Source organism: Photinus pyralis, unplaced genomic scaffold (genome assembly GCF_008802855.1).
Source record: "Photinus pyralis isolate 1611_PpyrPB1 unplaced genomic scaffold, Ppyr1.3 Ppyr1.4_LG9, whole genome shotgun sequence".
Taxonomy (NCBI): Eukaryota; Metazoa; Arthropoda; class Insecta; order Coleoptera; family Lampyridae; genus Photinus; species Photinus pyralis.
Window position 1 is genome coordinate 14,353,419 of NW_022170878.1, and position 27,254 is coordinate 14,380,672.

Genomic DNA, 27,254 nt, shown 5'->3' on the forward strand with positions numbered 1-27,254 from the left:
GACGAGAACACTAAAAGCTCGCGCATCGCAATAATCCAACTATAATAACATATTGGGAGAGAGTTACAATTTTACGTGTCTTGTAGGGTTGAAATCGTATGGTATACAGAGAAATGATGTACAAGTACGAAAGTATACCAGTAATTAAGTCTTCAATGCGAGCGGACCTAGTTAATTAGAAAGTGTGGGTCACGAGAAACGAGTTCCAAATCTAGTTTTTCCGGGGTGTAGGTAACGACAACAGTTGTTGCGCCGGAATATTCCAATTACACTAGATGTTAATTGGATTAATGAGTATTGAAGTTTGAATCCGCTTAATTGGGGAAGCACTGTTAATGAATGACGTTTTAATGAGTTGTGGAAAAACCGGCAGACGGCGTCCAAAGTTATATCAAAATGAGCGCGCTTAAAAAACGGGAAGTCCGATGTCCATCTTATATTTTTCCGATAACTAAATTAGCAAAATGCGTTATGGGGGGTTACGCTGACTTAGCCCCTCCAAAATATATTTCAGAATGACCAATAAACAAGGATAGTGCAAAGATATCTCTTTACGGCGAACTTTAGCGCATACCTAGGGGTACAATTTCATATGGACAGATCATAGAAAAAAAAGCAACTTTTAGAAACGCCCTCCCCCCCCAACTTTTTGAAAATTTGTCATCGCTTATTCGTGATGACGCTAACTTTAATTCCAGTGGCGCAATTGAGCGCATAACCAAATACCAGGGGAAAATACGTGCGGAGGGGGGGGGGGCTACGTACACTTGGCCCTATTTCAATCGGCGATATCGCACTACCGCTGTTATCGCAACTTGTAGGCAAACGGTCTGGACTGCAAAACTTGTTTTTATCCCAATTTTCATTTACTATGGGAATATAAAATCCTTAATAGTTAATTAACGTCGCTGAAATCTTAACCTATTAATTGATTCCCTTCTTCCCTGGCAAGAGAGTAAGAATCAGCGCTTCTCAATACCGGGTGTTCAGTAAAGCTGGACGACTTCACAAAAATATACGGTGTGATCATAACTTCGGGTATGCTTCGTTACAACGCAGACATTGGGACGCGGACAATGAGACGCAGGCTTTACGACGCACACATTAGGATTGGGACTTTTTTTTATAATGTCGATGGCCCCTTTTTTAAGGTGTCAATTCATTTTCGACCTTTCAAAGCCCTCCATCTTTTTCCGGTGTCATATTCTACTTCCAAGGTTATCAGAGTTCAATGACCCTACTTTTCTGTTGCCCTAGTTCATTTTCAAGGTTATTAGAGGTCAATAGCCCCTTTTTGTAATGTAATGTTTCATTTTCAAGGTCATAAAAGTTCCATAATCACAATTTTTTCGGTGTACTATTTCATTTTTAAGGTTATCGGTGTTTAACTGGACCTTTCTTTGGTGTCATGTGTTAGTTACAAAGTTGTTACGCTCATTACGGAACAGCGCCAGGACAATGATCTTTTTCCGTGTGTCGATTTTTATTTCCAAGGTCATTCAAGATCAATGGCCTCATTGTTTACGTGTCACATTCTACTTTCGGATCGTCATAGGTCAGCAGTAAAATTACATTTTCAATGCCATCCAACGTTAATGCGCGTCTGTGTACATTTATAATTCAGTCAGCCCGCTACTTGTTTTACTAAATGTAGATTTCTCAGATGTTAATGGTAATACATTCTGCAAAACGTTTGGGTAGTAGGTCAAGATACTTACGTGAAAGAATGTTAAACTTTCAATATTTTTCCATCGAATAATGACCATGGGATGGTGTACTTTGCACTTTTAAAAACGACTATAAATCCTCTGCATTAATACGTGTCGAAATATCGAATAGTATTATGTCATAGATACCGTATGCTGAGCACTCGAGACCAAAGCAAGCAATAGCCATATAGAGATATCTCAATCAACTCGATGTATCTTTTTATTAGAGATTATTGCCGTTCAAAGTTCAAAATTTGCCCGCCCTTCAAAGTTCAAAGGATTCTTGACGTTCAAACGAAACGATATTCGATTTAGTGCAGAGAGATTTCATAGGGCCAATCAATGTTTTAGTCAAATTTTAGAACATATCAAGTACTTTTAATCTTTGTCTCGTATATAACAGTTGATATTTAACCTCCAATAGCTTTTTTTATCAGATAAACTTTAACTTGAAGAAATCGTTGATTAGGTACCTATTCCCAAAATGAATTGATTGCATTTATGGATATTTGAGGGGTCATCAGGCGCATAGTATGACGTACCACTTTATTTTCTCTATAACCTACATAATAAAATACTTCCGAAACGTTTATCAATTTTACAATGTTACTTCCTGTTTTGAGAGATCTGAGATACATTCAGTTGTTTTGAGAAATAAACTAGTCAACATAGGTATACGGATTGTTACTAGGGAAATGAAACATTTCCCAATGTTTCTATGGAAAGCTATTAGTGTACTACACTGCTGAAAAGCAAAAGAAATCTATTGAATGGCCCAGAACTGGGTATGCACTACCATTTAAAAAAATCAAAATAATAGAGTCAATATTACAGATTTATAGTGAAGTCTTTTGATACCCAAAAAATTGCCAAAATTTTGGATTTGATACCCAAAAAAAAGGTTGTAATTTTATACTCGAAAAGTGAAAGCGTAATCATTAGGAAGGGGATAAGAACACTTAATAGACGTCATTAACGTCTAATAAGGTCTTTCAAAAGCAGAGTTTATTGGTCTTTAAAGACATCCATTGGTCATCAAATGTTTCCTTTCTCAGAGTTTTCAATGGTTGCCGCAATCTTTTAGTGACTTTTAGATCCTCCATCAGGATTTTAAGCGCTTTTAAGAACTCTTAAAGGATTTAATCGTCTTTCAGGGTAAAATAGTATTTGAATCTTGAAGGATCTTTTCGATTATTTACTAGTCTCAAGAGTCTCCAAGTGCAGTTAACGACACTCCAAGGTCTATAACACCGCCTTTATAAAGATCTTTAAAAGATTGCATTTATATTAAAAGTTGTGTCCTTTAAAGGCATGGAAATCCTTTATTCGACTATTCGTTTTTGGCTTTTGAAAGCATTTTATACGCTTTGATAGCGTATGAGAGGCTTATCTTGAGGTTCAAGCGTCCTTAAAAACATCTTTACACGTATTCAACTAAACTCTAAACGTTGCATGAAGTCTCCATGGGCTTAAAGTGGTCAAAAGCCTTCCGAAAGCTATTTTCGTTCTCGAGGTTTTCCTTTCTATCGGAGAGCAGAACTTTTAACAAAGAACCTCAAGACTTCGAAATCGTGGAGAAAATAAGGCTTCAAGGAATCAAGGGATCAAAAGACCAAAAAACCGAATAGACCATAGGGCCAAAGACCCTGTAAACTAGAGCACCAAAGGTACATAGGACAAGAAATGGCAAGAGAACCCAGAAATTAACAAACCAATGAATCAGGAAATACAAGAATTTTGCTCAGAACCGGAATTAGAAGGCAATAACTTCAGGATTTTAAATTCTAGAACTCAAAGTTAAGATTCCGGATTCATTCATGTTGATTTAGTCCTGTCCGTTCAGGTTTAGGGAGACGGACACAGCGATTTTTAGTTTTCACAGTGTCGCATATTCAAAATTACGGAATTGAGTGCATTACTAAACGTATTATAGTCGATAATTAAATTATAAGAGGGTGATTAACGTCTGTATCTTTCAAGTGGTCGCATTCATGAGAAAGCGCTTTTATAAAAATATTTCTTATCATGCACTTCAGTGATAGTGCAGTTTTCCGTATGTTTTGGACAAAGATCGCAAACCAAGGTACAGGTGAACTTAGAAAAAGGTACGAAAAGAGCAATGTTTGAATCTTCTCAAAGTACCTGTTCAGTTTCTTCGATATCCTTGCCTCAAAAGATTCGTGTGTTGGCTAAGCCTATTGGAAGAAGCACCTCGATGGCCAAGAGGAAAAGGCAGTGTGGGATTAAAAAATCACCCTTTCCTGGGGTGATCTCTGTGTTCTTGTTTATAAAACCGTCTGAAAGTTTCATGTTGACTGTTTTGGGAAGGGGAGGTCGTAGTCGGTTGCCCCCAACTCCATATTCGGCGGTTCTTTTGCTCCGCATTATTCATCGATTTCTCTCCCCGACCAGCACAAGTCTAGGAGAGACGACACGGGGTGAGTTTTGGATCGTAGGTATCGTGGGTTAGTCTCCTCCATACAATACAACCGTGGTGTCCCTAACGGCCAGATTTTCAACTGCGTGTATTTAACACTCCATTGAACACAAGCAGTTTTTTGTAGCTCGAGAAGTGATTTCGTCCCCACAGAGGAAACAAAACTGCTACAAGTTACAGGATCGCGGAGATCCGCTTCTTCTACTGTATGTCAATGGTTGAGGAGAACTGTATTTCTGACCAAAATAATGGAGGAGGGAAAAGATTCATACATATTTTGATCCTTCGATCCGGATATGTATAACAGTTGGAAGAGTTCCAGTCAATTTTCAAGATTTGGAAAGATTTCGTCCTGCATCTGTGGATTTCTTTTACTCCGTTGGTGCGGCCGTAACAACAAATCTACGCCACTTACAGATAATAGGATCTGCGGAATCTGCCCAAGTGTTGCCTTACTAAATGCCAATATTGCAAAGATCCATCAACAGACCCTTGTCAATATTTAGCAAACTCTTTGGGGATTTAATCCACTTGATGATTTTTCTACTACCAACTTATGTAACCTACAGAACAGGAGCATCATCTTTGCTCTCAATTAGATGTCGTTGCTTGTTCCTTTTCCAGAGGCTCCCAGGATCATTTCAAGTGACTACCACGTTGATGACGTTACTGGCTCAGACTCTGTATCAGATCTTTTTCGAGTATGCAGGGAAGTTAGTGAATCTATTCATTGCTGTTGTTTGCCTCTTCGGAAGTGGATATCTAATAATCCCAAGGTCATACATTATTTCGGTGGGTGCTCGGCCTTTTTTGATTAGGATAAACTCTGTCCTATTCTTCCACTGATTTGGAAAAACCAACCAAGGTTTGTCCAAATGTAATTGCAAAGGCTGAGTAAGCAGTCAATGGCTTTTTTTCGTAGGTTCTTGATCAGGGATGTCATAAGGACTTGGACTAATGGTCAGATTCGACTATTGCTATTGGATGGATTAAAACTGCTCCAAATCTGCTGGAAACGTTCGTAGCAAATCTTGTATATAAAAATTCGTCCTTGACTGAATCAAATAAATGACTTTATGTCGGATCCAGCAGACATCATAACTAGAGATCCAGTAAGCCTTATTTTATGTCATTTGTGTGGGGAAGGTCCAGACTTCTTGCTTTCAGGGCCTCTTTGTATGATTTTTCCCGAAAAATGAGTTTGTATTCATTGTTTGTTGTATGTTCTATTAGAAAATATTAAAAGAACGACCGATCCGTCTGTGTGACTTAGTGGTAGAACGTTGGGCTACATAGCCGGGAGGTCGGGTGTTCGAACCTGGGTTGAGGTGAATTTTTTATCTGTGGCAGAGATGAGAATTTCCTTAGATCAGTTTCGAGCATTCTGCCGGCTACTCCGAATTAGGTTTTTCTGCATTTTTCCCGATCCATAAGGTAAATACGGGAGTAGTATAGAACAACTGAAGAACTTTTGCAGAGCAACTCTAAAAGCATTATGCCCAGAACAACTCAGGAATAATAAATAATTGAGTAATATACATAAATAAATAAATAAATAAATAAATAAATAAAAAATAAACAAATAAATAAATAAATAAGTAAATAAATAAAAAATAAATAAATAAGTAAACAAACAAATAAATAAATTCCGGCCAATGTGGCGCAGTTCAGTTAAAGCTGAATTGTGGTGCTAAGGGTCCCTAGTTCGAATCCTGGTTCGGGAATGGATATTTGTAAATGTATAGTGGGTAGGATTGGTAGAGCAGCCTTGGCTGAAACACCGCCCACTCAAAAAATAAAGGCAAACAAATAAATAAATAAATAAATAAATAAGTAAAATTGTTGTTTATTAATTTATAGTACTGACTAAATTTTAAGTAAATAGGTCAAATATTATTATCATGAATATGATTCGTTCTGCAATTAAGCGGCGGCCATCTTGTTGATGTGATAGCCGGAAAATGTACCAGGTGGTAGATGTCCACCCAAGTCCAAAATCCTTCGTAATACACACTAAACATTCCTGAAAAAGAATCTTTCATAGTCAAACTTTCCCACAGGACTGCAGACAAGGCCAGGACTACTCAGAATAAGCAAGACCAACATAATATTCATAACGTATATTTAAAGGTGGTCCCAAAGTACAAAGATATTACATACTTAAAAAAACCATTGACAGAATATATTTATGTTTCACGGTATTATAGTAAAATATAGTGTAGTGATCCACTCGATCAAATCATTGGTGAATTGTTGCATCTGTCAGTATTGCAATAATTACATTGAGTTACATTCTTGTAAAATTGTCCCAAATTTTTACAGATATCATCTCTGTCCTCTTCTTTCATCCAATAGCAGCTTCGGTTGTGCAATATTTCCAACGGTAGAACCCAAGTGTTAAGAAACGAGGCGGAAACACACCACGCTGTCGCACCATGCATGGATAGGTCAACGCAAGTCTGGTAGTTTTGCGACTGGCCCGATGTGCAGTCAGAATCGTATTTGTTCGTACAACTGATGCATTCCAGTGCTGAGATGAAATCATCATTTGGTGACAATCACAGTATACTGTTGTACTTACCTGAAGCGGCATAAGGTACTACGACGAACAACACTAACATAACCTTTGAAGCCATTTTGAGTTCGGGGTAAAGTGCGTCGTTGCTAGCTTGCAGTGAACTTATATACCTATTCTTATCAGTGTGCTTTTCCTCTACCGTTTATCGGATTATCAGTTCTTGTCAGGCAAAACTTGATAGCATTACCGTTATCTGAGGATCGATGGGCTATCGAGCTATGCGAGTTCCTGCCTAGGTCCAGTTGTTACTTGTAAACCACATAGTTTTATCTTCGTGCAAACATTTGACTAAGAACTTTAAAAACTCGTCCTTGAATATCTGCAATCTCACCCTGTGTCGTGTCCAGGTGCTTTTTGCAATTACGTAGTTGTATTCATCGTTGTTTGTGACTGGGTATGGTTAGCATGGAGTATTGTTATTCTTACGATGGGAGGATGCCGTAGGGGCTGGGTTCTTAATATGTTTTGCTGCCTTCCAGGAGCCTGGTCATAGCTTAGCACTGGGCAACATTTGAGTAATTGGGTGAAATGCCATCGGCTTGTCCTTGTCATAGGAGACGGCGAAAACAACACTTGCTTGAGTTATACAGTAACCAATCAGCGACCAGCAGGCTTGGTCGTGAGTATACACTTGGGCGTAAACCTCTGTGCTTTTTTAGGGCGCCAGATATAACCCTGAAGACCCTATTGATCAAGCAGGACGAGTCATTCTAATCGCGTATGGCTCTAAATTCTACAATATGGCGACAGGGACGTTTATTCTTAACGAAGTTAATATACACATACAACCCGTGTGATCTGCTGGTGTAGATATGTTGGCTTGATTAAAGAAGTGAGCTATTGTCTATGTGTAGGCTATGCGTAGTTGTTAAAAGGAAAACAATTTGAAAAAAAAAACTATGAGGGTTTGCAGAATAACGCATCCGCAAATGTCACAGTGGACTACAGATTCCACGAATTTTGGTACCAAAAAAATATGCTATTAAGCATAAATAATAATTAATTTTTTAGATACTACCCACAGATCCCAAATAAATAAGAAACTATTTATAATTATTCTGCTCTGTGTGGTCAAAAATGAATCGCACGCGTAACGCTATGCAATGCCCACGTTTCACTGTTTCCTTTAACTTCCTAATGATAGCAAAAAAGGAAAATTTGTGACTGTTGGGTAAATTTTGAATTACAACGCTAATACTATAGTAGGTTGATTAATCAAAGTTGGCCTTATTAACATTTAAAACCCCCTCATTAGCACCTTTTTATTCCTGCAATTCATAATTTCAATGGTTTTTGCTCATGAAAAACGGACCTACGAACTTGGGAGCTAACTTGGTACGTCAATAAAATGGGTAAGTTCGCATGTCGGATTAGCGTTTTAAATGGAGGTTTCTGCTACAAAAAGAGATATCAACAGGAAAAGGTCAGGGGTTCAGCTTGGCGTTCTTTAATTGAAAGAATCAAAATTTGCATTCGAAAGCTCAAGTTTGGGCCCGTGACTGTAAAAGTTGTATAAGCAAAGGTGTTGGGGGATACCCCTGCTGTAAAGCACTAACGGGGTCGGTAGCTAAATGGTCACCTATGGCAGATAGTCACATGCCACGACAGGCAATGAGAGACAGTCCTATGAAGCACCGAACCTCTCTCAAAACGGGTTTATTTAACACGTTTAACAGCCCTGTTAATAGTTCAGATTCTATTGAGGAGCTGTCCCCCGGCAAGTACGCTTGGACCTCACGTCCACGTAAGCTTGTAGGGTCATGTGACTGTCTGACATAAGGCGGACCCTTTAACAACTTTAACTACTAACTGGGCTGTAACCTTCTCTCAAGTTGTATTTTTTCCTCACCTTTCTATCACAAGTGTCCTTGAAGTTCTTATCGTTATTTCGCCCGGATTACCTTTTACGTTTGACCTGCTTGGATATTTATGCATTACCGACGAGTACGTGGATGATTTAGCAATTTATAACCGACTGTAAGCACAGTCGTGGTCGACCAAATTTTGCTTTTACTAGTGTAACATCATTCGATCATTGATTCCTTTGAGTATTAATTACAGTTTTAGTATACGATTAGCCTCCCGTGTCAGACGTTAGCATTGCTACTTTGCAATGTATTTTCTGTAGCGCGATTCGCTAACCCTTTTCTTTGTTTGTTGTGTCATTTTCTGTTGCAGATTTGCCGAACGCGCCCTTCTGAGCTCAAAAGGCTGCGACCCGAAGTTCAAAGGTAAACTTTATTATTTTCGGCGATTCCCTGATTGAACGTTTGTTACATATTGGTTTCCGATACAATCGAATTGTCATTATTACGAGCACATTTAGCTTGAGATTCATTTAACAAGTATAGCTCCGTTGTTTTCCGGAAGCCTGTTTTGATACTAGTATTTTAAAAATTAATTTAAATTCAAATACTGGCATAGCAGATCTATACAGGGTCATGTAACATGCGTCGGTCTTTCCCAGCTCATACCTGGAAAGAAATATCAAAAAACCTTTTGTGCAAATAATGTCAACTATAGATGGTTGCGCATCAATAGGAATTATTTTTTATTGTGTATGGTGTCCCCTTTTACGGTATCAATAGACTACTGATTTTTTTATAGAACACCCTGTATATTTTTAGTTGCTTCAATGTCATTTTAACCTCTGGATGGAAACCGATTGAGGTTTTTGTTTTTTTGTCAATGTTAACATAATTATTAATTTTTTTCCGAATAATTGGCCATAAGCAAGCCTCACTTTAATAAATCGTAGCGACCTTGATTAGTTAAAAAACCCATTTGATCAGTAATGTGAATCTGAATAAACGGAAACACTTTGGTAATGCCAACGTTGGATTTAGTGATACAGGGCGTTCACAAAAAAAGTTTCCAGATTTCAAAGTGTCATATAACTACTTTTTTTTCAACTGGAACTGTGCTCTTCAATTTTTCTAAGGGGTGTCTTGTGCTTAAGCCCCGTAGTCGCTACGATTTATCAAAATGTGGGTGGGTTATAGAAAATTATTCGAAAAAAAATTAATAATTTGGCAACATTGACAAAACAAGTTTAAAGGTCATTATGCAAACATAAATGACGAGAGCGTATTTTCCTCCTAATAATGTTAATGCTAGGACCAGGAAAAAATAGCGGTAGGCACGAGATCCTTACCCCATTCTCTTTCAAAGGAGCCGCCTATCGTCGAAGTCTAGAAGTTAAATGAAAAATAATGGAGCGTATACAAATGCATACAAATTTTGAAATGGGCATTAGTTTTACTTTTATTCGAACTGTCTACATATGGAACTTTTTATAAATACTTTCGTAAATAGCATTGTGCATTGTCTACATTAGAAATTTGATTGAATACCTTCATAAATAAAACATACAGCATGCGTTAACAGTAATTTTGAAACGGGTATTCGTTTTAGCTTCATTCAAGGTGCCTACATATGATATTTAATTTAACTGCTTTCATAAATAAGAAAGTTGCCATTGCGCATGCGCAAAACTAAATTTTAAAACTGGTGTTAGATTTGTCTTTATGCCAAATGCCTATGTATAAAATTTCAATTAAATAAGAAAGTTGGAATTGCGCACGCCCAAAACATTTTGAAAATGTCGTTAATTTTACTTAAATTCGTAGTGTTTACATATAAAGTTTCATTTAAATAACTTCATAAATAAAAAAGTTAGCATCGCACATGCGTTAAACCAAATTTTTGACAATGCGCATGCGCAAAACCAAAAAAATATGTTTATGCACGGAATCCTTGGACCAAACCCTTTCAAATCAAAGGAGTACGTGTGATGGACAGACGGACGGACGGACGGACGTCAAAGTGCAGCCAATAGCGATTTTTCACTTTGAGGAAAATACGCTAACAAGGTTGATCTCCGTCATGACAAGAAGCTAAGGTAGGCATTTTCTTTTTTTGGTTTGATCTCCATTCCAAGTCCTCTTCGAGCCAAACTAACCTTCTGTTGCATCGCCTCTTCCTTATCCAGAAATTCCACGAGTCGATCTAAGCGGTTTCTCGAAGGCGTATCTTTACTTCCATCATGGGCGGCCAACGAACTACGCTGCCATGTCAAAATAACCTCTTCTGGTAGACTTGACTCAACTAATGGATAAAGCCATGTGGCAGGATCCGCTTTCTCAAGACTGAGTGTTTTCAGTGCATTCAAGCTTGATAAGCAACCACGGCCGTAGCCAGAGGGGGGCAAGGGTGGGCTCAACCCGCTCTTGGGACCCACTTTGCCCGCTCTTAAAATTTGCTTAAAATAACCACAATGTAGCAAACTTTATAAATAATCAAAATTTCTTAAAAAAACCTGTATTATTATCATTTTATTATTTTTTTATCACCTGCAATACAGGCATAAGAGAGATCCGAGGAGAGATCAGCTACAAATGACCTCCAACTTTTTAAGTCGATACGATACACAGATTTTTTGAGCATCGAGCAATCGAGTTTGGCCTTTTTCCCAAAAAAATTGGTGCATAAATAAGGATTTAGATCGATATTGGACAATAAAGTGATGGATACTAAAATTAATTCTTGACAGGAACCATCAGATTTCTTAAAGCGAAAACCAGAAGTCGATACGAGTTCTTCTTCCAAAGAAAATCGGTGCATAAATAACGATTTTGACATTTTTTGTGAACAAAAATACAGATGGACCACTTCTTGGGCATTGCGTAATTGAATTTCCCAAAAAAATCGATGGTTAAATAACGAATTTGACATCCTTTATATTTTGGTCACCAAAAATAGACATTTTTTGTTCGTCGAGCAATCGAGTTTGATCTTTTTCCCAACAAAATTGGTGCATAAAAATATTAATTTTGACCAATTTAAAGCGATAACACGTAATGAATGCCAAAGTTCTTTTTTGATAGTCGATACGAGTTCTAGGGACTGAGCTATAGTACTTAACGACACGCAGACGGATGGAAATGTGAAGTCATAAGTTCTCCACTTTCGTGGATTGCGGTAAAAACGAATTCCTTCAGCAGAACACAGCAAATTATTAATATTTCGCCTGCCCGCTCCTAGTAACTAATCTGGTTACGGCCCTGTATGCAACATTTGAAAAGGGATCTTGTCATTTGAATTCACATTGGAAATGACTAACTTCAATAATTCTCTAATGTAACCTTAAAGGAAGAAGTCTTCATTCCGGTATCTTGAATAAGATCTTCAACTACCTTCAGATAGTTTTTCATTTGACTGGGGATAGGTTCCAGGTAAAAGTGACTGATGTAAATACTGGAAATTTTTCTCACATTGAGCGCAATATCCTAGCCAATCCTTGAACTCTCTTGAAACTTCCTTCAACCCCATCTTGGGCAGCCGAAATTCTCTTGCTTTACCTCCAGATCCAAATGTAACACAGTTACACCGGTTATTTTCTGTATCATTTCTGTAATAGCTTCATATTCCGTTTCGTCAACCCCATCATCCACCATTTGATCTGAAACCTTCTGGTCTAACTCTGCCAAGCTAATCTCTTCCTAATTTAGCGTCCTCAGGGCAAATTCTTCGGAATTGGTTCCACTTGGAATTTAGCTCAGCGATCCACTTTTTAACTCCACTCCGAACTGGGCGTGTGGATCTTTGAAGGGAATCCATGGTAGGTCGGTTTCAAAAGGTAGGGGTCGCCAAATGTTATTTTTAGAATGAAAGGGTTTAACCAACCGCATCTTTTTATATTTACGTAACTAATTGCAAATGATGTGGACAAGACTGAAGCTCAATTTTTATTTGACATATCATATGACATTTTTCAGTTCCACAGCAAAAATCACCACTCCTCTCAACTCAATGCAATCATCAAATCCCAATCCCACTTTTCCAAAAAAACTTCAACAAAAAAGTTCCCAAACTGACCGCTGCTGCTACCAGCGTATCAACTGATGAAAGATATTAATGTTAAAACATTAATAAAATCTCTTGAGCTTCAAAAATAGAAAAATGAAGAAGTTCATAAATGTCATTCAATATTAATCATACCTATATTTTTTATTAACATCTATACACTTTATAATTTATAATCAGAGACTTTGGTCAGCTCAAATCCAAAAGCTGTGTCTACTATTTGGCATTCGCACGACCAGAACCGTGACGTATGAATAGGATAGTGGAAAAGTACTTCTCATCAGCGTAATTGGGATCAATTCCCACAGGAGAGATCCCAGCTGTCTAGACACTTTACCAGCAACGTTAAATTTTACCAGGTACCAAGTAAAGAGGAACAATTGACATGGTTTTTAAGGTGCTTGTAAAGGACAAATAAATAATTGACTTGTCTTCTGGCAGAGTTTATTTACAACATAACTGATGTGTGAAAAGTTATTTGTTAATTGATAGCTAGACGATCAAAACAAATCTTCAAAATGTACGGTGGGGTGTCAAACTTGTGAACCGTATTCTAATGTAGATTTAGGAATAGGTATACATGACGGGATTTATAAAGTAATGATAAATGTATTAATGGGAAATATATCAAAATGCGTAGCGATCCACTTGTTCAAACGATTGGTGAATTGTTGCATTTGTCAGTATTGCAGTATTTACACTGAGTAACATTTACGTATGATTTTTCCAAATCTTTGCAGATATCGTCGCCGTCCTCTTTCTTCATCCAATAGCAACTTCTGTTGGTTATTACTTCCAATGGTTGAACCCAAGGGTCAGCTAACGAGACGGAAATACACCACGCTGTCGCATTATATGCGGATAAGTCGGCGCATGTCTCGTAGTTCTGCGACTGGCCCGATGTGCAGTCAGAATCGTATTTGTTAGTACAATCGAAGCAATCCAGCGCTGAGACTAAATAATCATTTTGACCAAAGCTGACTATCACAGTATAATATACTTACTTGAAGCTACATAAGATACTAGGAGGAACAACGCCAACACAATCTTCGAAGCCATTGTGAGTTCAGGTGCTATTTGTGATATCCTCGCGTAAACTGCGCCGTTGTTGTTTGTAGCGAGCCTATATACATACCTATTCTTCTTATCAGTGGGTAGACACCCTTCATCTACCGTTTATCGAGCTATCAGTAGTTATCGAGCGAAACCTGATAGCGCCGCAGTCCCCTTATCTGAGGATCGATTTGGGTAACCCGGTGCAGATTCCTACCTTGTAACTACTTCTAAAATCAGCATCTGTCCAGCCTTGTCCAGGTACTCCTGCTTCCTGGTCCATAGCCATGTGATTACAACACCCCCACACTTTGGTTGATACAATTTGTGTAAACTTCGGATTATTGCAGACTTGATGGTACAGTTGAGAGACAAATTCAACAAGGGCATAGTCTTTCTCATCACTGTTCTTGGCCCATGTTCCGTATTCCTACGAATGGGGGCTGCTGTAGTACCTGAGATGCTAATGTGAGTTGCTGCCTTCCAGAGTTCTAGGCAATATTTGAGCAATCGGATGAGACATTTTTGTGAGAAGAAAAATTTCCGACTCGGAGAGCCAGTAAGATGTAGTTAATAGAAATGGCGGTCAATCCAAGATAGCGGATGTTGAGTTCTATAATGCATGAAGTAAACTAACGGAAATTTTCATTTAATGAAAACTAAATCAACCCCTCTTCGTTACTTTCAAAAGTTTCATATACACTAAAATCTTCTACTTCTACTTCAGTGACGTTTTCACAAGTTGGCAGTTTGCATGCGCTTGTACACTTTAAGTTCTTAGCATTACATAATGGTAGTGGTCAAGATTTTGAACAAGAGCAGCTTGGGAATTCTAGGTGAGGGGATATGGAAGCCAAACTTATCTTTCATCTTCTTTGCTGCTTCCGGAATAGCATCTCTTTGATTTTGACGTACAATTTTATTTTCCAATGTACTTTTTGTTTTCACATAATCTATATGTCAAATTATCTGGCACAATATACACCTTTCCATCAATATTAACAAACTCACGTTATAGCTAAAAGCCGTATTTGATCGTATTTATTGCAAAACAGTCAGTCTTGTCAATTGTAAAGTTCTTGTTTAAAGTTAAGCGGACGCGTGTTTCACGTTTCACGAAGAAGTTAGTCGGAGTGCTGTGTATATCGAGCAGGCGTCGCTTATGTGGAGTCTTCATTTAAGGTTTTCCCAAAGGGAGTTTTCCCACCATTAAAAACCCAATTTTAGATCTGTAATTACAACGAACCCAGTGTCGTCGAAATCGAGATACAAGTTCAATTAAAGTAGAGAATTGAAGTTATAGAAACGTAATCCGCACATACCAATTTCATCATCATTTGGTATTTGATCCGGTCTGCCTCTTCCGCTACAATATATCTGTTAGTAGACGTTTTTCTATAGTAATTTCTCGAAGTTTCTTATCAGTGTTAAGGTGAAGAACCTGAAGTAATGGTTCCATAGATCGGCTTCCCTTCTTATATTTATATTTAATTCGTGGGACTGATTTTTTTCGTTTCAAACGCTTCTGGATTGGTTGTTATGAGTTTCAACTTTCACTATCAGAAGAAGCCTGCAAATTCTTACTTAAGTACTTCTATTTCAGAGTGTACAACAGTTTATCCGATGTATTTCCTAGTTTAATCAGACGATGAAAATTCTTGTAATGCATGTATAACACTGCCTAGGATTGCCTGTATTTTGGAGAGTGCAACTCACTAAAAGGTGAAATCTCTCCACATATGATACAGAATTATTATGTTTTTGCATATTTTCACCATCTTCTTGATGTTTGGAAGCACTTATTTTATTTATATTTTAATTCAATTTGCAAAATGCATATCTTTTATTTACTCGAATGAGATTTTGTGTATTTTCGATTTGCAACATTTGCGATTAAACCGAATTTTTTTTCCTTTTTTTTTCAATATTATATTATATTTATGAATTTAACAAAAGGTTAAATATTAACATATTGCAAATAAAATTGTTTAAAAACATTAAAAAAAATAAAATTAAAAAAACCAAAAATTTACCGTATACTTAAGATATAAAAAATTTCATTAAATGCTGTCTGTGGCGGTAGAGTGCCTAAAATACAAGCCGCATTTCCCTGCTGAACAGCTAAACTGAATTGATTTTTGCGTATCTTGCATATTATTTTGATATTCTTTGCATTTACATGATATTTTGCATATTTTAAGATGTATTTCAATTTTTGTTGGATTTAATCGATTTTAATTTAAATTTTTAATACATTTTTATAACGGACGCGATCATGAAACATACTGCAATAGCCGAAAGGAACATTTATTGATTTAATTGATGTTTAACTTCATTTGGTTAGGAAATTGCTCCAATAGTTTGTCATTTTCTAATGCAGCTATTACTTTTATTGATGTAGAGAGAAGTTTCTCTGCTTACTGCTTATAAATTAATTCTTAGCGACAGGAGGCAATCATTTCGTTCAGAAAACTTAGAGAAACGTCTTATTGCTAGTGTTTATCGTAATTCCTTTTTTATTAGCAATTATGCAACATATATATGTAATTTTGCATATGTGTGCATATACATTAAAACTGTGCATATTTTTCACTAATATTCTGTACATATATATATGCGCATATTTTACCTTTTTTTTTATTAATACAGGTAGTAAAGAAAATTCGGAAATACATTTTAAAAAAACGTATTTTAAATTACTTATTAACAGTTGATTTAATCGAAAGTACTACTAGCAATATTTATAGCACATATAAACAGCTTTCATTACAAAAAAAAAAGAAATATGAAATTGGATCAATAATTCCAGAGATATACCAATACTTGATTTTATAAAACTCAACATCCGCCATCTTCGATTGACCACCAGCTGCAACGAATTCCATATTTTTCAATTCGTCCACCATTTCTTTGGTTTGAGTCTTGCTATCAACTTTCAAAGTCTGGTGTGTTTGTCAACCAAATAATGCCAACAATCTATTTTCGCCAGCTTTTTGTACTCTCTCTAGCGATTTTTGTCAGTCATATAATTAGTGGAAGCGTTTTGATTTTTCGTGATTGGTTAACTTTGATGGTGTAGATTGACCTAATAGCTCTTGATAGTGATTTTAGGTTGCCAAACTTATTGAAAGAAGTCGTCTTGTGTCTACTAAAGTGGCATCTCCAATTTCTAACTATCTGAGATAATGACCAAAATAACTGTTAATCACTCGTATCAGCTCACGTGGAACCCTCTCATGAATAGCGTCGCAATCTTATCCAATAAGGTAAGTGCTCTATTAATATAACCTTATTTTGTTGCGTAAAACGGAGAAACTGCGTCATTTAGTTTAAACGAGCCTATACTTATAAATAATATAGTATTGGTAAATGATCATATCTACGCATGCTGCTAGAAAGGTTTCGTTTTTGGCATCATTGCACTTTTTCATCTGCTCCAATAAATTTGAGGAACATTTTCTCAAGGGAATGTAACGAAAAACGGTTCAGGACAATAACTCCGGGCCAAAATCCCCCCGAACTGCTTGCTTCTTTAACTTGACAAAGATTTTTCCGTAATCGGGCAAAACGCGTTAAACTTTTTATTACACCGCTCTGGTTAACTGGCTTCTGCACAAATTTATTATAAAAAATGACAAATTGCGTGTTCAACAAAACAAACAGGGCTGACTGCCCGAGAATTTAGCGTAAACAAATGTACACGCTCTTCAACCGTCGAGAAACTCACAGTTTACTTTTCTTATTGTCTTCAGTATTTAAAGAAATACCGCTTGCACCATAAAATAAACTCGTTTAAGAATTTTCAAATAAATCGCACAATTCTTCGAAACACCTGCGTCCTCGTTTCAGCACCAGAACACCTGCGCTAATTAGATTTCGTCTAACAATAAAACTTCTGATCGCAAACGACCATATGCAACCTTTTATAAAACACGCAAATTTAACCAGATGTCTCTTACTTCTACCACCTTATCTAAATTGCATAATTACAAAGTGATAATATTTAAACAAGAATTACGCATTTACAAACAAATCTTGAAGGAGAAACAAACACTGAATACAAATTCAAATGAAAGAAACGAACTCTGTGCTTATTTCGTAATTAATTCCCAGATTTACTTCATAAATTGAAATAATTGTTATATACAGGAGTCCGGCCAGTATTTTTGGTTGTAGTGTTTTTTCGGGTAAATTCGCTCATTCCCTCTTGTATTTGGTCTTCGACCTTCTCTAACATTCGCTTGGATCACGTTAAATGCCGCCGCAGCGGCTCTATCCACACCGAAACTAATTAGGCCCTCACCGCTCTAGTCTTAGCAAGGACTTTTTAATTATATCAATTCCCACCTTGTAACAGGACGCATTCCGGTAGTCGGTTTCCACGTACTTCACTGTTCATAACTTCATACGTTAATTTGTCCGAAAACTTAGTCACAGCTTCTTGCTTTGTTGTTCTACTAGCGCGCCTTTTTACTCTCGAAAAAATTTTAAAAACGAACGCTCTCAAAAACACTTTAAAACAGCCGCAGTTCACTTAAAACACGTTCAATCGCTCGGCCACATAACGTAGTATAACCTGTTCAAAACGTACAAACACCTCTGGGTGCTAAACAAAATTTTAATCCAACCAAAGGAATGGTATCACTGAAATTAGATGAAGCACAGGAAAAATAAGCCAATATATGTTCCGCTGTTGATATTAATCTTATTAATATATTTTGACCAATTTATTAACTAGGTTTTGTTGCGGGCAAAATGCACCGAATAATTGGGTTTAAATTCTCTGCCGTATCCAATGGGATCAGTCAACTTGCTTTTAACCAGCAGTTACTATTAGCGATTCGAAAAAAACATCTTTGTTTAACACCAGAAAGTGAACGGCCTTTCTACGAATTTCCGATTTAAGTTTTTTAGTATTATCTCGCTGATATCAAGTTTAGGGAATGCAATACCGGGATCGCGGGATCCCGAAATCCCGCACATAAATGGAGCGGGATCCCGCGGGATTTGCGGGACTGAGGAAATTGTCGACCAAGTGGACGACTCTGTTTACTTTGTTAATGAAACGCATAACGGAGAAGTTATTTTTTATACAATTGTTAAACTTTTTTCGTTAAAAATTTACTATGATTTTTGAGGCACTTTAGAAGTTCAATTTTTGTGCTTTACGAGTGAGGTTTTTTTGACTGCACCAAAATTTCTCGGGAAAACACATGTTCTTATTAATTTTGGTGCGTAGAATCCAAAACAATTCGTACTTTTTCGATCAGACCTCTCAATCAAAAGTTATAGACTAGAAACCAATTTCGAAAAAAAATTCAAAGGGCTGTAACTTTTGAACTAGTAGCCCAATCTTGAACTGTTTGAAATTATGGATTCTACAGGCCACATTCTATAAGAAAATTTTTTTTCCGGATCGATCTGAGACAATTTTTTTTCGGGGCTCAAAAAAAGGCAGTGTATAACCTTCCTTTTTTACCAAAAATCGACTACACCAAAATTTCTCGGGAAAACACTTGTTCTTATTAATTTTGGTGCGTAGAATCCAAAACAATTCGTACTTTTTCGATCAGACTTCTCAATCAAAAGTTATAGACTAGAAACCAATTTCGAAAGAAAATTCAAAGGGCTGTAACGTTTGAACTAGTAGCCCAATCTTGGAACTGTTTGAAATTATGGATTCTACAGGCCACATTCTATAAGAAAATTTTTTTTCCGGATCGATCTGAGACAATTTTTTTTTCGGGGCTCAAAGAAGGCAGTGTATAACCTTCCTTTTTTACCAAAAATCGACTGCACCAAAATTTCTCGGGAAAACACTTTTTCTTATTAATTTTGGTGCGTAGAATCCAAAACAATTCGTACTTTTTCGATCAGACTTCTCAATCAAAAGTTATAGACTAGAAACCAATTTCGAAAGAAAATTCAAAGGGCTGTAACTTTTGAACTAGTAGCCCAATCTTGGAACTGTTTGAAATTATGGATTCTACAGGCCACATTCTATAAGAAAATTTTTTTCCGGGTCGATCTGAGACAATTTTTTTTCGGGGCTCAAAAAAAGGCAGTGTATAACCTTCCTTTTTTACCAAAAATCGACTGCACCAAAATTTCTCGGGAAAACACTTTTTCTTATTAATTTTGGTGCGTAGAATCCAAAACAATTCGTACTTTTTCGATCAGACTTCTCAATCAAAAGTTATAGACTAGAAACCAATTTCGAAAGAAAATTCAAAGGGCTGTAACTTTTGAACTAGTAGCCCAATCTTGGAACTGTTTGAAATTATGGATTCTACAGGCCACATTCTATAAGAAAAATTTTTTTCCGGGTCGATCTGAGACAATTTTTTTTCGGGGTCAAAAAAAGGCAGTGTATAACCTTCCTTTTTTTTACCAAAAAGCGACTGCACCAAAATTTCTCGGGAAAACACTTTTTCTTATTAATTTTGGTGCGTAGAACTATGATTTTTGAGGCACTTTAGAAGTTCACCTTTTTGTGCTTTACAGGTGAGGGTTTTTTTAAGTTCTAAGTTAGGCCGAAGGTACTTTTTTGTTAAATATTGTGATAATTAGCGACTTATTTTAATGCAGAAGTTAACCGCAAAGAATTGCTTAGTTGCCAATTTATTTAAAGTTTCGCGGGATCCCGCAAATACCGGGATCCCGCGGGATTAACATCTAGCAATCCCGCAAATACCGGGATTGAGATTTTGCTGCGGGATTGCATTCCCTAATCAAGTTGATATCAACCCAGCAACACATTGATTTGAAAAAAATTAAGGAATCAATGGGGGCGCTTCTGAATCGTTTCTGATACACAGCGCCACTCCGTGTGGGGTGAAAGCGTCCATATAAAACAATGTTTCGCTAACAGCGTCGCCACTCTCCAGCGCTTCAAAAACCCTCCGTGAGAAGGGGTTCTTACTATTTCAGTGTCATTAAAAAATTTGTCAGTGGGCGGGTGTTCAGTGATATTGTACACCTGAGCCGATCTCATCTCTCGAGGTGTGGAAGCTTCAGCACTTAAGGACAGTTAATTATGGTGGCATGGCCTACAGTCTCCGATCCGGCAACACGTATATGCCGAAACTGATACAGTCTTAACATCCAGATCCAGATGCAAATTCAAAAAGAACAGAAACCAGTGATCTTAATAGCAAAGAAGCCAAATTCAATTCTTGTCGACATTCCAAAGTGTTGTAGCAGCTTAAAAGGCACGTTCCACAATTTTTGGACATTTATCGTAGTTTTCGGAGGTCTGCAAGTACGAAGTACTTCAACCCCATCTAGGGCAGCGAAATTCTCATGCTCCACCTCCAGATCCAAATGTAACACAGTTGTCAGTTACACTGGATATTTTCTCTCATTTCTATAATAGCTTCATATTCCGTTTCGTCAACTCCATCATTCACCATTTGATCTGAAACCTTCTGCTCTAACTCCGCCAAGCTAATCTTTTCCTCATTTAGCGTCCTCAGGGCAAATTCTTCGGAATTGGTTCCACTTGGAATTTAGCTCAGCGATCCACTTTTTATCTCCACTCCGAACTGGGCGTGTGGATCTATGAAGGGAATCCATGGTAGGTAGGTTTCAAAAGGTAGGGGTCGCCAAATGTTATTTTTAGAATTAAAGGGTTTATCTGCGCCTGTAGGTTAACTCTCACTTATCCCGGTCATTTTAAGTGGGATAAGAACTTAATTACCACACTCAGTGGGATAAGAACTTCATTACCACACTCAGTGGGATAAGCCCTTGTCAAAACAATGTATGATCAAAAATCAACTATCAAGATTATTTATTGTAAACATTAACGTCTGATGGAATAGTTCCAGACTCACTCATGACATACGCAAAGAAATCAGAAGCAAAATTTTTGACGTACAAATTTTCTTGACGTTAGGATTTTCTTGTTTCTATGGCGTCGAAAACTGCTAACTATGCTACTTCGATTGGAATTTAAAAAAAATGCATCAAATTTATTTTTCGTTTTTAGCAGTAGAAGAACAGTCGCAGATAAAAAGTTGTATTTAATACTTGGGCTAACGGCCATTAACATACTCATGCTCTTACAATAGCTCGGGCTAACGCCCTCGTATGCGCAATTGTCGCATTCGTAAGTTAATGAGGCCGTTATCCCACTGATTAAATAAATAACTATTAACTAACCGCACTCTTATCTTTACGTAACTAAATGCAAATGATGCGGACAAGACTGAAGCTGAATTTTTATTTGACATATGACATTTTTCAGTTCCACAGCAAAAATCGCCACTCCTTTCAGCTCAATGCAATCATCAAATCCCAATCCCATATTTTCAAAGAAATTTCAACAAAAAATGTTCCCAAACTGACCGCTGCTGCTACCAGCGTCTCAACGGCAACACTATTCTGATAATTTACACATTGTGAAATCATCGGGAAGACATCTAGGTGTGACGAGTGCGGTAACGATTTTACTAAGTAAATTGCAAGCAGGATGTGAAGGAAAGGTGCAGAAAATGTGCAGGTTTGTGCCACATGCCACGGACCAGCAGAAAACAAGAAAGAACCAATGTGGGTAGTCCATCTGAAAGAATAGCCATTAATATCGGGGGCCCCTTCCCAGAGACAGCTGCTGGAAACACATACATCCTGGTGGCCATGGACTATGAGCAAATAGCATGTGCTCTAGCAGATCAGGAAGCGACAACTGTGGCTCTGGTACCCATTGAACTACACTTAGACCATGGGCGAAAGATTGGGTCAGCTCAAATCCAAAAGCTGTGCCTACTATTTGGCATTCGCACGACCAGAACCGTGACGTATGAATAGGAAAAGTACTTCTCATCAGCGTAATTGGGATCAATTCCCACAGGAGAGATCCCAGCTGTCTAGACACTTTAACAGCAACGTTAAATTTTACCAGGTGCCAAGTAAAGAGGAACAACTGACATGGCCTTTAAGGAGTAATTTGTAAAGGATAAATAAATAATTGACTTGTCTTCTGCCCGAGTTTATTTACAACATAGCTGATGTGTGAAAAGTTATTTGTTAATTAATAGCCAGTCGATCAAAACAAATCTTCAATATGTACAGTTGGATGTCAAACTTAGGAAACGTATTCTAATGTAGATTTAGGAATATAAATGACGGGATTTATAAAGTAATGATAAATGTATTGACGATTTCTGGTGGGAAATATAACAAAATGTGTAGCGATCCACTTGTTCAAACGATTGGTGAATTGTTGCATTTGTCAGTATTGCAATATTTACACTGAGTAACATTTACGTATGATTTTTCCAAATCTTTGCAGATATCGTCGCCGTCCTCTTTCTTCATCCAATAGCAACTTCTGTTGGTTATTACTTCCAATGGTTGAACCCAAGGGTCAGCTAACGAGACGGAAATACACCACGCTGTCGCATTATATGCGGATAAGTCGGCGCATGTCTCGTAGTTCTGCGACTGGCCCGATGTGCAGTCAGAATCGTATTTGTTAGTGCAATCGAAGCAATCCAGCGCTGAGACTAAATAATCATTTTGACCAAAGCTGACTATCACAGTATAATATACTTACTTGAAGCTGCATAAGATACTAGGAGGAACAACGCCAGCACAACCTTCGAAGCCATTGTGAATTCAGGTGCTATTTGTGATATCCTCGCGTAAACTGCGCCGTTGTTGTTTGTAACGAGCCTATACATACCTATTCTTCTTATCAGTGGGTAGACACCCTTTATCTACCGTTTATCGGGCTTATCAGTAGTTATCGAGCGAAACCTGATAGCGCCGCAGTCCCCTTATCTGAGGATCAATTTGGGTAACCCGGTGCGGGTCCCTACCTTGTAACTGCTTCTAGTTATGACTTAAAAATCAGCATCCCTGTCCAGCCTTGTCCAGGTACTCTTGCTTCCTGGTCCATTGCCATGTGATTACAACACCTCCATAGACCACATTCGATCAGAAAATTTTTTTTCCGGATCGATCTGAGACAATTTTTTCTTCGGGGCTCAAAAAAAGGCCTTTTTTAACAAAAATCGACTACACCGAAATTTCTCGGGAAAGCACTTTTTCTTATTAATTTTGGTGCGTAGAATCCAAAACAATTCGTACTTTTTCGATTAGACTTCTCAATCAAAAGTTATAGACTAGAAACCAATTTCGAAAAAAAATTCAAGGGGCTGTAACTTTTGAACTAGTAGCCCTATCTTGGGACTGATTGAAATTATGGATTCTACAGGCTACATTCTATAAGAAATTTTTTTTTCCGGATCGATCAGAGACAATTATTTTTTCGGGGCTCAAAAAATGCAGTGTATAACCTTCCTTTTTTACCAAAAATCGACTGCACCAAAATTTCTCGGATTTCTCGGCAAAACCACATTTTTAAACTGGTGTTATATTTGCTTTTATTCCAAGTGACTATGTATCAAATTTCATTTAAACACCTTCATAAATAAAAAAGTTTGCAATTCGGTTTATAAATGGTCGAAATGCGAAAAGAGCATTGTGAATGTTGATCGATTAGGCTCAATTTTTGGAATTGCGTTATATATGGCTAAAGCTATACGCATATTGAATTTCATGCAATTCGGTTCATAACTCACGGAGATGTCAAAAGGGCCTTCCTTATTTTTTGGGTTACATTGCCAGTTCACGAACTCCAATCTACAAATTTAAAAAAGAATCTCGTAAAGAATCCACCTACAAAATTTTATCGTAATCGCTCCATTCGTTATCGAGATTTCGTGCTAACGGACGGACAGACACCGCAAACTTATAAACTCGCTAGGCGCTCGTTAATAAATGATACATTTCTTCCATGGGGATCGTGGTCCACATTACACTGACTGGCCGCGTTACCTGCACGTTGTATGGCTATAATACTTAAATTTGTCGTAAGTAAGTGGTAGCTCGGGGTTCCCCAGTAATATTGGTAATGCGTTTTCTCAAGTATTCCACAAAATTTTCGAGCTTCTCTACACCAAGGTTCCAATGTCTCTACTGCGAAAGGTATAACAAGTTAAAAAGTAATCGTAAACGATTTACATAAAGCGCATTTCCACTTGCATTCATTTCCCATTTGTAAGATGCGACTTCTGTTAAAATCGTAGAAATCCGGCCACAAATATGAAAGATAGCGTTGCACATGTGCAATCCATTTTTGACGTGCTACTTCAATTTCAGTTTATAAGAAGAGTTTCATTTCAATCTTTTTCTAAATAAAAAAGTTGGAACTGCGCATGCGCAAACCTAAATTTTGAAGCTAACGTTAGATTTTCCTTTGTTCCAAGTGGCTATGTATCAAGTTTCATCTAAATCCCTCCATAAATAAGAAAGTTGGCACTGCGCATGCGCAAAACCAAATTTTGAAATTGGCGTTAAATTTGCTTTTATTCCAAGTGGCTATGTATCAAATTTCATTTAAATACTTTTATAATTAAAAAAGTTTGCAATTCGGTTTACAAATGGTCGAGATGCGAAAAGGGCACTGTGAATTTTAAATATATTCGACTCAAATTTTGGCATGCGTATTATATGGCTAAAGCTATGCCCATATTGAATTTCATGCAATTCAGTTCATAACTAACGGAGATGTAAAAGCGATCGAACATTTCTAAACAAAGTTATCGTTCACACGGACAGATAGATGGACAGACAGACAAAGGAACAGACGGACAGACCAACAGGCAGACGACAGATAGCAATGCAAAATTATAAACGATCTCTAGGATCGTTAATAAACGGCAAAAGTGTAAAATTATGGAACATGTAAAAAACGGTTTTTTGTTTTTTTTACAATAACTTTTTTTGTAAGCGGTACAGAAAAAATTCCTTCCTTGGTGCAAGACTCGACACCATAACGAACCAAATAGCGAAAAAAGTAGAACAATAGCTCTTAAGATAAAGGACTAGTAGCGTCGCAAAACGAGCGGACGGACGGATGGACGGACGGACGGACGGACGGACAAAGTGGCCACAATAGCGCATTTTTTTTTATTTTTGTGGAAATGCGCTAAAAATATGGTTCTGTTCTATTGAACTGTATTTCCTTATATTAATACTTGCCGCAGATTCAGCTACCGCACCACTCGTTTTACTAGAAAATTAATCCAAAATATTTCAGTGGTGTCAAGTCATAAAGCTAGGAACAAGTTAAAAAGTAATCGTAAACGATTTACATAAAGCGCATTTCCACTTGCATTCATTTCCCATTTGTAAGATGCAACTTCTGTTAAAATCGTAAAAATCCGCCCACAAATATGAAAGATAGCGTTGCACATGGGCAATCCATTGTTGACGTGCTACTTCAATTTCAGTTTATGAGAAGAATTTCATTTCAATGCTTTTCTAAATAAGAAAGTTGGAACTGCGCATGCGCAAACCTAAATTTTAAAACTAATGTTAGATTTTCCTTTGTTCCAAGCGCCTAAGTATCAAATTTCACTTAAATAGTTCCATAGATAAAAAAGTTGGCACTGCGCATTCGCAAAATAAAATTTTGAAACTAGCGCTAGATTTTCCTTTATTCCAAGTGCCTATGTATCACATTTCATTTAAATTCTTCCATAAATAAAAAAGTTGGCACTGCGCATGCGCAAAGCCAAATTTTGAAACTGGCGTTTGATTTTCCTTTATCCCAAGTGCCTATGTATCAAATTTCGTTTAAATTCTTCCATAAATAAAAAAGTTGGCACTGCGCATGCGCAAAACCAAATTTTGAAATTGGCGTTTGATTTTCCTTTATCCCAAGTGCCTATGTATCAAATTTCGTTTAAATTCTTCCATAAATAAAAAAGTTGGCACTGCGCATGCGCAAAACCAAATTTTGAAATTGGCGTTTGATTTTCCTTTATTCGAAGTGCTTATGTATCAAATTTCGTTTAAATTCTTCCATAAATAAAAAAGTTGGCACTGCGCATGCGCAAAACCAAATTTTGAAATTGGCGTTTGATTTTCCTTTATTCCAAGTGCCTATGTATCAAATTTCGTTTAAATTCTTCCATAAATAAAAAAGTTGGCACTGCGCATGCGCAAAACCAAATTTTGAAATTGGCGTTTGATTTTCCTTTATTCCAAGTGCCTATGTATCAAATTTCGTTTAAATTCTTCCATAAATAAAAAAGTTGGCACTGCGCATGCGCAAAACCAAATTTTGAAATTGGCGTTTGATTTTCCTTTATCCCAAGTGCCTATGTATCAAATTTCGTTTAAATTCTTCCATAAATAAAAAAGTTGGCACTGCGCATGCGCAAAACCAAATTTTGAAATTGGCGTTTGATTTTCCTTTATCCCAAGTGCCTATGTATCAAATTTCGTTTAAATTCTTCCATAAATAAAAAAAGTTGGCACTGCGCATGCGCAAAACCAAATTTTGAAATTGGCGTTTGATTTTCTTTTATCCCAAGTGCCTATGTATCAAATTTCGTTTAAATTCTTCCATAAATAAAAAAGTTGGCACTGCGCATGCGCAAAACCAAATTTTGAAATTGGCCTTTGATTTTCCTTTATCCCAAGTGCCTATGTATCAAATTTCGTTTAAATTCTTCCATAAATAAAAAACTTGGCACTGCGCATGCGCAAAACCAAATTTTGAAATTGGCGTTCGATTTTCCTTTATTCGAAGTGCTTA

General features: G+C 37.1%; 3 protein-coding genes across 3 annotated transcripts; all 3 read right to left on the reverse strand.

Annotated features, from left to right (window-relative positions):
• Nucleotides 1-6,282: 6,282 nt before the first annotated feature.
• On the reverse strand, nucleotides 6,283-6,811 carry LOC116180191. The gene is made up of 2 exons (XM_031500063.1): nucleotides 6,728-6,811; nucleotides 6,283-6,676 (listed from the first exon to the last, which is right to left on the reverse strand). The coding sequence occupies exons 1-2, from the start codon at nucleotides 6,780-6,782 to the stop codon at nucleotides 6,381-6,383; spliced, it is 351 nt and encodes a 116-aa protein (XP_031355923.1). The 5' UTR covers nucleotides 6,783-6,811; the 3' UTR covers nucleotides 6,283-6,380.
• A 6,199-nt stretch (nucleotides 6,812-13,010) lies between these two features.
• Nucleotides 13,011-13,737, reverse strand: LOC116181152. Its single transcript, XM_031501431.1, has 2 exons — nucleotides 13,594-13,737; nucleotides 13,011-13,543 (listed from the first exon to the last, which is right to left on the reverse strand). Exons 1-2 carry the CDS (start codon nucleotides 13,646-13,648, stop codon nucleotides 13,242-13,244), a joined length of 357 nt encoding a protein of 118 aa, XP_031357291.1. The 5' UTR covers nucleotides 13,649-13,737; the 3' UTR covers nucleotides 13,011-13,241.
• Nucleotides 13,738-22,773: 9,036 nt separating this feature from the next.
• Nucleotides 22,774-23,315, reverse strand: LOC116181218. The gene is made up of 2 exons (XM_031501516.1): nucleotides 23,199-23,315; nucleotides 22,774-23,148 (listed from the first exon to the last, which is right to left on the reverse strand). Exons 1-2 carry the CDS (start codon nucleotides 23,251-23,253, stop codon nucleotides 22,847-22,849), a joined length of 357 nt encoding a protein of 118 aa, XP_031357376.1. The 5' UTR covers nucleotides 23,254-23,315; the 3' UTR covers nucleotides 22,774-22,846.
• Nucleotides 23,316-27,254: the final 3,939 nt, after the last annotated feature.

Coding starts and splice junctions, on each gene's coding strand:
- LOC116181152 (XM_031501431.1), bottom strand. CDS start 13,648: ATGGCTTCGAAGATTGTGTTGGCGTTGTTCCTCCTAGTATCTTATGTA. Junction 13,544..13,593: donor AGTATCTTATGTAGCTTCAA/GTAAGTATATTA, acceptor ATGATTATTTAG/TCTCAGCGCTGGATTGCTTC.
- LOC116181218 (XM_031501516.1), bottom strand. CDS start 23,253: ATGGCTTCGAAGGTTGTGCTGGCGTTGTTCCTCCTAGTATCTTATGCA. Junction 23,149..23,198: donor AGTATCTTATGCAGCTTCAA/GTAAGTATATTA, acceptor ATGATTATTTAG/TCTCAGCGCTGGATTGCTTC.
- LOC116180191 (XM_031500063.1), bottom strand. CDS start 6,782: ATGGCTTCAAAGGTTATGTTAGTGTTGTTCGTCGTAGTACCTTATGCC. Junction 6,677..6,727: donor AGTACCTTATGCCGCTTCAG/GTAAGTACAACA, acceptor ATTTCATCTCAG/CACTGGAATGCATCAGTTGT.